The sequence below is a fragment of the Aegilops tauschii genome, chromosome 7, assembly GCF_002575655.3.
Source record: "Aegilops tauschii subsp. strangulata cultivar AL8/78 chromosome 7, Aet v6.0, whole genome shotgun sequence".
Taxonomy (NCBI): Eukaryota; Viridiplantae; Streptophyta; class Magnoliopsida; order Poales; family Poaceae; genus Aegilops; species Aegilops tauschii.
Window position 1 is genome coordinate 22,138,281 of NC_053041.3, and position 12,325 is coordinate 22,150,605.

The 12,325-nt window shown below is 45.3% G+C and overlaps 1 protein-coding gene and 1 long non-coding RNA gene across 2 annotated transcripts; both read right to left on the reverse strand.

Annotated features, from left to right (window-relative positions):
* Positions 1-662: 662 nt before the first annotated feature.
* On the reverse strand, positions 663-1,369 carry LOC120968243 (uncharacterized). The gene is made up of 2 exons (XR_012188770.1): positions 1,319-1,369; positions 663-1,217 (listed from the first exon to the last, which is right to left on the reverse strand). It is a non-coding gene; the product is annotated as an uncharacterized lncRNA (long non-coding RNA).
* On the reverse strand, positions 1,370-2,203 carry LOC141020588 (uncharacterized; the record flags this gene model as incomplete). The annotated part of the gene is made up of 1 exon (XM_073503517.1): positions 1,370-2,203. A coding segment is annotated over exon 1 (720 nt), but the record flags the coding sequence as incomplete, so codon positions are not given.
* Between the last annotated feature and the right edge of the window lie 10,122 nt (positions 2,204-12,325).

A 12,325-nucleotide genomic window follows, 5' to 3' on the forward strand; every position in this document is an offset into this window, starting at 1 on the left:
GCACCCAACCCTCCGAGATCTCGCAAGTTTCTGTTGCATTGCATTGCAACACAACGGAAACAAGAGAAGCGCCAGTTCGTGCTAGTGGAGGTTTCTATTGCAAACAAGGGAGAGTAGGTGGGTGCACAGTTTCCTTCTTCATTTGTGCTGGTGCATCTGCCTACGCCCAGCTTCATTCTACGTTACTAGCTAAGCATTTTCTTAAGTAAGTGTATATATAGCAAAGTTTTAGATAGCGCGCTAAGCCTCTTAGCGTCGGCCTGACCAAAAGCTATGAAACGCTATAGCGCAGCTATAGCGTGCTAAGCCCCATTTAGCGTTTCAGTATAAATCAATAAAAAATGAAAAAAATAAACATAGAATCAGTCATCAACTTGACATATATATACTTGAAAATGGACATATATCAACTAGCATACAGCCAAGTTAATAGAAAAATGATACTGTATTATGTAGTTCCTACCATACTCATGCAAACAGCCACATAACATAGTGCAGTTCATAAACTATAGCAGCAAGTCCTAAACTCATAGTCATAATGCAAAGAACAACCCCATAGAGTACAATACATAATAAGGACATATATCAGGAGATGGTTCAATTCATTACATAACAGAGCAAAGTTTGGCATAGCAACTAGCAACATACCACCAGCACACTCTGAATAACAAAAGTGGTACATCAACAACATGAGATGGTCCGGTTTATAAGTTCAGCCAACTAACTTGACATAGCAACATAACGACATACCACCAGCACACTTTGAAACAACAAAAGTGGTACACCCAACCATGCAATTAATCCGAGTCAGCAAGGGCCGAGGGAGACTCATCTTCTGATTCCGACGAAGAAGAATTGGAAGAGGCAGAAAGTATAGCTTCCTCATCGACACTATTAAGGAGAGATTGCAAGCTCTTCTTCCTCTTCTTTCTAGGGGGCGCAGTAGGCCTCTTCTTCTTTTTCCCTTGTTCTTGTGATGTTGAAGCTCTCTCTTGTTGAGTTTGATCTTCATCACCAACATGTTCAACAACATTATCATTTCCAACAATGCCGGTGATGAACTCGTTATCCTCGTCCTCAAGAACATCAACGATTGTCTTCTCTATTGGGTCTCTACTCTTGTTCTCTCTCTTATGCTTCATCCTAGAGTTGAACTTGATAAATACAAGATCACTCATCCTATCATGGAGTAGCCTGCTGCGTTTCTTTGTATGAACCTGTGTAAGTGAACAAAATCAAGTATGGAACACATGGCCTCAATTTGAGAAGTGCAAGGAACTATATTTTGTACTTGTGAACTTGTAATTGTCTTTCTTACTTGTTCAAATGCTGACCAATTTCTCTCACAAGCTGAGGAGCTACATGTCAAGAACACCGTTACTTGTCTTGCTTGGGCAATTATTTTGTCAACCGATCCAAGCTTCCCTATGTCCTCCAACATGAGATCAATACAATGGGTTGCACATCCATTCCAAAAAATGGAAGGTCGCTTTGCTTTCATTAGACTTGCTGCTGCTACATTGACACTAGCATTGTCGGTCACCACTTGAACGACTTTGTCTGCCCCTATATCTTCAATGAAATTATCAACGAGGTCAAAGATGTATTTGCCATTTTTTTGGACAGATGAACAATCAACTGAATTCAAGAATATGACTCCTTGAGAACTATGCACAACTAGGTTCATTACTCCCCTGCCCTTTTTATCTGTCCATGCATCTGTCATTACGGTACAACCTGTGTGCTCCCATGCTTGCTTATGTGGTTTGAATGAATCTAACACCTTCTTCTTCCTTTTCTGCAAGAATGGTCCACTCATCTCATATGCCGTAGGCCCATCGAAGTTTGTGCCAACATCTCCAATGGCCTGAAGCATACATGCAAAGCTAGGAAGTGTGACAGTGTTATGTGGGATGCTAGCTTCATAGAAAAATTGACATATATATCCACAAGCTCTATCCCTCCTCTGTTGTCTTTGCTGAGTTGACACCTTCGACTGAACCTTTTCGGATTCACAATTTCTTTTTTGCTTCCTCTTGACAGTTTCTTCTATACCAGGCTTGCAGAATTTGTCCATAGGGCCACCCATTGAGCTGCTTGTGCCTGGTTTTGACCTCAAAATCACAACCTGATTGCCATCTTCTTCATCAGTTTCTTGTTTTCCATCGGAGTGATCTAAGTCAACACTAGATCTGAGCGCCTCCAATCCCTCGACCTTTTTTTCCTTCAGCTCAACACTCTTCAGAAGCAAAGCTATCATCTCCAGCCTGACATCACTAGGAACCTTCTTGCATGGTAAGACACCACAATTCGTTATTTGTGAAAGGTGAAACTTTATCCTTGTAATGCCAGCTGTGCATATCTTGCCACAATAGTTGCATCGCTGCCAATGCTTCTTGTTCACATCTGGAAGAGTGCAATACTTCCACGCAGGGTCATCCGAATCAACAACTTGAGGGAGTGAAGGTGCTGCTACTGAGGCAGTGGTTGAGCCACCAACATCTATGGAAAAAGAAGTGAACAAAATAAAATTAGTTATTGTTTAGGCAGATTAAGGCAATCCAAAGTACGTGATAGAAAAATGTACATCAGTAGCAAATAAACTTTCAATGTATCTGTATTCTGTATATAACTGAAAACTTCAGCAGATTCATTTTTATTGCGAATCTTGAGCATTCAGCTATTCACCATTTTCCTGTAGTAGTACAAGCATCCACAAGAAGAGATAACAGAGGATAGATGAGCTTACCTGCTGACGGGATTTGCTGGCTCATGGTCGCCTGGTGGACACCGTCGCCGTGGGGTGCTCCGTCGCCTTGTGGATGCGGTCGTCGCCGTCAGCAGAGGAAGTGGCCAGGAGGGAGCAGCCGAGAGGAAACGTCCGGGAGCTGCGTCACCTGGTGGAATACCCCGTCGCTGGGAGGGAGTGGCGAGGAAGGTCAGTCGCCGGAGTGGCAGCTCAAGGCCGTCGCCATGGTTGGTCGTTGGTCGGCCGCCGCCATGGTTCCTGTTTGAGATGAGGACGGGAGTGGGGATAGGGTTTGGCTCGAGAGGAGGGTTGGGGGTATTCGACTATTGGTAGGCTTGGGCTTTGGCCCGCGCAACGATTTCATTTTGGACCGAAAATTTTAGGTCAGAGACGCGGGACGCTAACGCTAGAGGCCCAATTTTAGCGCTAAGTGACATCTAGCGCGCTATTAGCACGCTAACTCTTTGTACGTGAAATCGAGCTTCACGTAGCGCACCATAGTCAGGATGCGTGTAGCGCCGCTATAGCGCGCTATCTAAAACTTTGATATATAGCCATCCTACTAATTAATATACTCCCTTAAAATATATATACTCTTTCAAAGAAAGAAACTTAGTACTAGCTAGGGGAGGTATCTATCTATATGTTACAAACAAGGGAGAGAGTGGGTGGGTCTTCCTTGTGTTGTACTACTTGCTTGTATCCCATTCTGATTATGCACCACTAGGTAAGAGCATCTCGATCGATCTACCCCTTCCCCTGGTATCCATCCATCCTCTTACTCCACAAAAAACTCAACATACATACATATATATATATATATATATATATATATATATATATATATATATATATATATATATATACACTATTCATCACCCAGGGTGCAGAATAAGTTATTCTTCACCCGAGGTAATCTTACAAGAGAGAGAGATCCTAGCCACTAATCGTCTTGTGAAAACTAAGTAGTCATCCTGAATATGTATAGCCATCCTGAATATGTATAGCCATCCTACTAATTAATATACTCCCTGAAAAATATATGTACTCCCTCAAAGAAAAAAAATGTAGTACTAGCTAGCTAGTGGAGGTATCTATCTATATGTTACAAACAAGGGAGAGAGTGGGTGGGTATTCCTTGTGTTGTACTACTTGCTTGTGTCCCATTCTGATTATGCACCACTACGTAAGACCATCTCGATCAGTCTACCCCTTCCCCTAGTATCCATCCATCATATTACTAGCTATAATTCAGCATCAAGCATATATATGCATCTGTAGCCTGCGTGGCCCAACTCCCATCGTCTCTTTATTTGATTATTCAACCAATACCACCCAGGGACCTTCACTAGTAGGAAAAGGGGCTTTTACCCCGGTTTGTAAGGGCCTTTTGTCCCGGTTTTCGAACCGGGACTAAAGAGTCGTTACTAAAGCCCTAACCCTTTAGTCCCGGTTCTTACACGAACCGGGACAGAAGGTCCTCCACGTGGCCACTGCTGCCAGCCCAGGCAGGGCGGCCTTTGGTCCCGGTTGGTGCCACCAGCCGGGACCAATAGGCAGGGCCTTTTGTCCCGGTTGGTGTCATCAACCGGGACCAATAGGCATCCACGCGTCAGCATTTCAGCGGATGGGGTTTTTGTTTTTTTTTTGAAGGGGGGGGGGGGTTGGGGGGTTAATTTAGGTGTTTCATATATTGTGTTAGCTAGCTAATTAATAGAGAGAAGTGTCATCTCTTATCTCCGTGCTTGGTCGACGCTACGTACTATATACGTATGGAGAGGACTAGACACGCTAGCTAGTAATCAAATGAAGGAAACAGAAGATCGTCATGAACATATGCATACAGAGAGAAGTGATATCGACCACCTCTCCTTCTCCGAGAGATTGGTCGAACAACAAGTTCTCGTATATCTATCCGACACTACCGGCTACATATATACAATAATTATCTCTTACAATACAATCTCCTAATTAAATTGTAAGAACACAGGGTCCACATAGTATTCTCCGTTTTCAACGATCACGTGGTCAAGGAAGAATGCCGCCAATTCCTCTTGAATTCCTCGCATACGATCTGGTGCTAGGAGTTCATCCCGCTTCCGAAACATATAATTTGAAGAAGGGGGTCAATACATATATATATGAATAAATGAAACTCAACACAAATGATGGTAATAAAATAAAATTGTGAATATTATTGCTTACGCACTTCATATTGTTCTTCAGAGTAGCCCCGCTCACAGATCGTGTAGCGGATGGACTCGCAAACGTAGTATCCACAGTAATTATTCCCGGGTTCCTGCCACAACCACTTTACAAGAAATAGAGGTCAACCAAACTAATAAGCAAGCATGCTAAATGGTATTGATGAAACTAGCCCTTGAATCACTAGGAGATGCGCGGAACATGCTACTATAGTACTTACTTTCGGGTGTTTAAATTGCAGCTTCTTCGGCAGTCCCGGAGCTTTTGTGGTGAATTTTCTCCAAACCCTGCCAGACAAAGAAAACAATTACTTGATATCAGGAAATGAACAAAGTTGCTGATATGGTGGATAATGATCGATTTAACTTACTTCTCGAGCATTTGAGTCATGTTCGCATAGTCCTGGGGATCTTTTCGTCTCGAGTCTAAGACGGTTACTACTCCCTGCTCAAGCTTAATCTCTAGGAGAATATAGTGGAAGCTGCGCATGCATGCATAAGTCATCAATTACATTACCATAACCTGGACTAATAAGGGAAACCGAATATGCACAAGACAGTAACACTCACTTGAAGTTGTAAGGAAAGAGTATTATATCTTTGTTTTGATTTAATACCAACGATTGTAGCAAGTTGGCCTCGGCTTCTTTGAGATGTTTTTCAACCGTATATGCATCTATGAGATTTGTGTTAATGAACCCAATATCACCGATTTGTCTTTTCTTCAATTCGGCGATCTTCAATCTGCATAATATAGTGAGGATAATTATAAATACATGCAATGAAAGAGCTGATCTATATAGAGAGACTTAATGACAGAAGTAGTACTACTTACAGACAGTAGCAAGTGATCGTTGTTTTATCGAGGGCCTTTTGATTGTAAAACTGGAAGAAATCCTCAAATGGAACATTCAGCAGTTCAATTCCAATGAGGTCATGCTCCGGTTTAACTCTCAGCGTCAAAGTACTCGTCCCATCAGACTCTCTGCAGGTTTTCATGTACCAATCATGTAATCTTCGCATCATCGTTGTTAGAGATCTTTCATCTTTGACGAGAGGCTTCCCGTAATGGTATTTGTGTTCGTCCACCTCCATGATTTCATAATGTACATCGTCAGGGAGGTAATCTCCAAGATTGCTATAACCGGGCACCATCCTCGGATCATTAGCGACGATGTCTTTTGACACCTTGAGCAGGGGGCACGATTGGTTCGCTTGTTCGCCGAGCTGGGCAATTTTTTTCCCAGCTCGTCGTTCTTTTAACCTTTGATCACTGACAGTACTTCCCGACTGCTCCGCTTCGGCATATGTCTTTGCAAGAATGCGCTCATAGTTTCCTCTCGGCGGAGACTTTGGTGGTTTTGTCAGGGCAGCCAGAGTGCGCTTTGCTTTCACCGGATCTACCTTCTCCTCCGGAGGTGGATGTTTCTTTGCTTTCACCCCTTCAAAGAAGTTTGTCACTTCGGCTCGCACGATCTTCCTGGTTTCCTCCTCGGTCCTCTCGTATGGTAACTTCTCTGGAGTCTTCAGAGAAGGACCGAATCTGTATTGCCACCCGCCTCTGGCAGCTGTACTGCTAGACGCCGGCAGAGCAGACGGAGCGGCTACGGCTGTCTTCTTTCCTTGCTTGCGAGGCGGAGGAGGAGGACTACGACGCGCCGGAGCAGCCGCAACGGCGACGGGTCTCTTCCGCCCATGCTGACGAGGTGGAGAAGGAGGAGGCTGGCTGCTCTGGCACGCCGACGCAGGCGGAGAAGGAGGCGGAGTGCCGCCACGCACCGGAGAAGGAGGCTGAGTGCCCTGGTCACTCGCCGGAGGAGGAGGCGGAGTGCCTCCACGCGCCAGAGAAGGAGGCTGAGTGCCCTGATCACTCGCCGGAGGAGGAGGCGGAGGAGGAGGCGGACTGCCCTTACTCGCCGGAGCCGTCCAGTTCGGAAGGTTGATGAGCTCCTTCCGCCATAGGCACGGAGTCTTCAGAGTTAAACCCAGCCGAGTCTCCCCTTCACCGGTAGGGTGGTCAAGCTGGAGGTCCTCAAATCCCTCCGTTATTTCATCCACCATCACCCTAGCATATCCTTCTGGAATCGGCTGGCAATGGTAGGTTGCGCCGGGTTCAGGAGGTAAAACAGAGCCAACAGCCGCCTTGACTTTGAAGTTCTGCCATTGCGCCATAAGGTGGCAATGTTGAGACTCCGTGATAGCATCCACGGGGTAGCTAGCAGGAGCCGTCAAGACATGCTCCAGCTGAAGCAGCTCGATGGAAGCCATGCTGCTTCTCCGCTGAGATGGCGGGGTAGCTTCGGGGGTAGTTTCGGCATGTCGATTGCTGTCTCGTTCCTCTAGCGCTTGAACCCTTTCGTGCAGCTTCTGAATTTGGGTCTGCTCCATTTTTTTCCTCCTCTCCTGGCTTTTGTAACCGCCTGCGTCCGGAAAACCAGCCTTCCACGGAACGGAGCCTGGCGTGCCTCGTGTCCGTCCAGGGTGCTCAGGATTCCCGAGGGCCATTGTGAGCTCGTCGTTCTCTCTGTCTGGAACGAACGTCCCTTCCTGCGCTGCATCGATATATTGCTGAATCTTCTTGACTGGTATTCTCAAAAGCTCGTTTGTCCAAACGCACCTCCCTGATACAGGGTCCAAGGTTCCGCCAGCCCCGAAGAACCAAGTCCGGCAACGGTCTGTCCAGTTCATTGTCTGTGGTTCGATCCCTTTTTCAAGCAGATCATTCTCAGCCTTGGCCCACTTAGGCCGGGCTTTGAGGTAGCCACCTGACCCCGTGCGATGGTGAAGCTTCTTCTTCGCAGCATTCTTCTTGTTTGTCGCTGACATCTTCTTACTCTTTTCCGATGTCTTGTGGGCCACAAATGCGGGCCAGTGATCTCTGATCTTCTCATACCGGCCGATGAATTCTGGTGTCTCTTCTTTGTCGACAAACGTTTTCAGCTCATTCTTCCACCTCCTGAATAGGTCTGCCATCTTCTTAAGAGCATGAGACTTGATTAATTGCTCTTTAACTGGCTTCTCCGGATCCTCCTATGGCGGTAGGGTGAAATTTGCCTTCAGCTCAGTCCAAAGATCATCTTTCTGCATATCATTGACATAAGACACCTCAGGGTCTTCCTTCTTAGGCTTATACCATTGATGGATGCTGATCGGGATCTTGTCCCTAAGTAGAACCCCGTACTGAGCAGCAAATGCATCCTTTGTCCGGATGGGTTCAATCGGTTGGCCATCGCGCGCGATTGCTGTGATCTCAAACCTTTCATCCGAGCGCAACTTTCTCTTCGGGCCTCGTCTCTTTACCGCAGTTGTGCTCGATCCGGAGGGCTAGAAAAAAGAAGAAAGACGAGTGTTAATTAATATGTGTACATACCAAAACAATGAATGCATCAATTAGCTAGTCAGCACAAGCTTAACTAATATATTTACCTGGCCGGACTCTGTTCGGTCACCGGAGCCGTCACCACGGGCTCCTTCTTGCACCAGCATTGGGTCACCGGAGCCATCATAATCATGTCTTTCCTCCTCCACTCTTCGATCACCGTAGCCTGCTTCTTCACCCTGTTCTTCCAGACCATCATTGTCGTTAAGATACGACAAGATATCACCTCCGGCTAAGATTATGTCCCCCAACACCTCTTCTGCTTGGTCGTCTCGTCCGTGCTCCATTGTTTCTGCAAATATTACAACATGGCAATTATTACACAAACATGACAGCAGGTGGTTAGTGCAAACGTAGACCTAGCTTATTCCGGGTTTGGGGTGGCCTCAGCAACGCTTCAAGGGTAGGGGCGCGGCGGGAGGGGGTAGGAGACCGACATCGTTTTTTTCTACGGGTTGGGTGTGATCGAGAGGGGGTATAAATATCGACCGCCCATCATGTCGAAGTTATCTGGGAAGGAGTTATATATATCAACAACGACGACATACATGGGAAAATAATGTTATCGGGGAGGGGATATATCGACCCCCCCCCACGTGTTGAAGTTATCGGGAGGGGGTTATATCGACAACGACAATGAACGTACATGGGAAAATAATATTATCGGGGAGGGGGTATATCGACCCCCCTCGTGTTGAAGTTATCGGGAGAGGGGTATATCAACGACGACAGACCCGATAAAACATAAGAAAACGAAGAAGAAACAAAAAGAGGAGAAGAAGAAAAGGAATAGAGGAGAAGATTGAAGAAAAAAAATAAGAAAAAAGAGGAGAAGAAGAAAGGAATAGAGGAGAGAAGAAGAAAAAATAGAATTTTTTCTATTTTTTCTTCTTCTCTTCTATTCCTTTCTTCTTCTCCTCTTCTTTTTCTTCTTTTTTCCTCTTCTTATTTATTTCTCCTCTTCTTCCTCTCCTCTTCTTCTCCTTTCTTCCTCTTCTTATTTTCCTTTTTCCTCTCATTCATAAAAAAATGTTCAAATAGAAAATTTCGAAAAAAAGTAAAGGTTTTGCCTAATGCATTGTTCATATGAATATACAAACATTTGCATATTCTACAATAATTAATATCACCAAAAAAATCTATGAACAGAAAAAATCCTAACTTCTCTAAAAATCTATCTTTTGCATATATACATGAACATATATATACACAGAGAACATATATACATACATATACACAGAGAAAATGCAAAAAAAGATCTAAAAAAAGGACATATAAACAAATATACACACATACATATACTCATACATATACATATAAGCATATAAATGTGCAGGAAAAACAGGGAGGAATCAGGGGGCAGTGCCGGCCCTGACCAAGGCGACGGCGGCGCGTCGGGGCAGGGGCAGAGGCGACGGCAGCGTGGTCAGGGCAGAGGCAGAGGCGTCGGCGGCGAAGGGCAGGGCAGGGCGACGGCGACGACGGGGACGAGCCGGGGCGGCGCGCGTCGGGGCAGGGGCGCGACTGACGGCGAGGGCGCGGGCAACGGCGACGGCGACGACGGGCACGGGCGACGGCGACGGCGACGGCGGGGGCGGCGGGCGGCGTCGGGGCGGCGGGCGCTGTCGGGGCAGCCTGGCGGCGTCGGCGTTGTCGGGGTGGCAACTGCTAGGTAACTTTGAAAATTTCCTAAGTGTGAACTTATATAGCAAAGCCTTTAGTCCCGGTTCGTGGCACCAACTGGGACTAAAGGTAGGCATTAGTTCCGATTGGTGCCACCAACCGGGACCAAAGCCCTCTTTTCAGCAGTGCAAAGGGCGGGAAGCGGCGGCCTTTGGTCCCGGTTGGTGGCACCAACCGGGACTAAAGGGGGGGGGCATTGGTCCCGGTTGGTGCCACGAACCGGTACCAATGCACCCCTTTAGTCCTGGTTGGTGCCACCAACCGGGACCGAAGGCCTCTTGCTGCCCGCGTCGCGGCCAAAAGTTTAGTCCCACCTCGCTAGTTGAGAAGGGCTCGGAGTGGTTTATAAGTCCCGCTGCGGCTGCTGTCTCGAACTCCCCTCTATAGCAGGCTTCTGGGCCTAAGTTTGGCGCGCTGCCCGTTGAGCCCTCTAGCCCTTCTGGGCCTGTATTTGCAAACCCGAGGGTTGGAGGGCCCAGCGGACAGCGCCCCAACAATGTTTTTTGCTGTATTTAGTTTTTTTGTTTTCTTTTTTGCTTTATTTATTTTGTTTTGTTTCTACTTACAACAAAAAACTTATTTATTTTATTTTATTTTGTTTCTAATTACTTATTTATTTTACTTTATGATAATTCTTTTTGCTATTAAAGTTTCTATCAAAAAAGTTCTTTATGAAAATTCTTTTTGCTGTATTTAGTTTTTTTGTTTTCTTTTTTGCTTTATTTATTTTGTTTTGTTTCTACTTACAACAAAAAACTTATTTATTTTATTTTATTTTGTTTCTAATTACTTATTTATTTTATTTATGATAATTCTTTTTGCTATTAAAGTTTCTATCAAAAAAAGTTCTTTATGAAAATTCTTTTTGCGTTTAATGATTTTGAACAGAAAATACTTCGATAATTTTAGTTGCATCAATTTTATATGATTTTAGTTTCAATAATACTAGAGGTTTCTTATAATGTTTTGAACAGAAAATACTTTGTTAATTTTAGTTTCATAAATTTTATTAAAGTTTATTTTATTTTGTCGGAACACAAGAAGTCCGGAGTTGTAATAAGTTATTAAAAATAAAAAAGAGGCGCAATGCTCGTTGATTTGCTTCAAGCCTTTCGGAATAGTGTAGACTGCACTGCACATAGCTCCATGCAGTCTACCTTATTCCTCAAGGCTTGAAGGTAAGCAACGTGAGCATTGCGCCTCTTCTTCACCGTCTCTGCACGCAGGGCTTATAAACCGCTCCTAGTGCCTCTCAGCTAGCGAGGTGGGACTAAAAAACTGCTTAGTAAGAAACTCTAGTACCGGTTCGTGCCACGAACCGGTACTAAAGGTGCTCGTGGGGCCACAGCCTCATTAGTACCGGTTCGTGGCACCAACCGGGACCAAAGGGTGGAATTGGTCCCGGTTCGTGCCACCAACCGGGACTAATGGCCTTGCACAGCGGCGTGGTGGTGAGTTTAGTCCCACCTCGCTAGCTGAGAGAGAGCCGCACCTGTTTATAAGGTGCGGTGCGCCTGAGCTGTCGAGCTCCTCTCTAAAGCAGGCTTACGGGCCTAACCTCTCTGTACATGCCTGTGGGCCTACTGGGCCTTCTGCGGGCCTGAATCCTGGCCCATGGATGGGTTTCTAATCGTATTCAGGCCGTGGTGGCCCAGTAGGTGGCATAATTTTTAATTTTTGGCCTGTTATTTTTCATGCATTTACTAATTATTTTGAGCTATAAGACCCTAAAATTGAAAAGCATTTCAAATGAACTCTGAAAAGGTTGAAAGTTGGCATGGTATCATCATTTCATCCACATAGCATGTGCAAGAAAGTTGAGAGGGTTACGGCAAAAACTAGATGCACTTCGTGTACAAAATGGACAATGGTATCATACTCGTCTATTACAAAGTTGGCATGGTATCATCATAATAGTTGCGGGAGAAAGTCTTCACTTTTTCTTCGCTTGTGTCATTTGCTTATTGCGCCGTAACCATGGATAATCTTCATCGTTTATCAGGATGCTTGGGTCAGCCTTGACTTTGAAGGGAGGAATTTCATGAAACTTTTCATAATCTTCAGACATGTCTGTCTTGCCCTCGACTCCCACAATGTCCCTTTTTCCTGAAAGAACTATGTGGCGCTTTGGCTCATCGTATGATGTATTCGCTTCCTTATCTTTTCTTTTTCTCGGTCTGGTAGACATGTCCTTCACATAGATAACCTGTGCCACATCATTGGCTAGGACGAACGGTTCGTCAGTGTACCCAAGATTGTTTAGATCCACTGTTGTCATTCCGTACTGTGGGTCTACCTGTACCCCGCCTC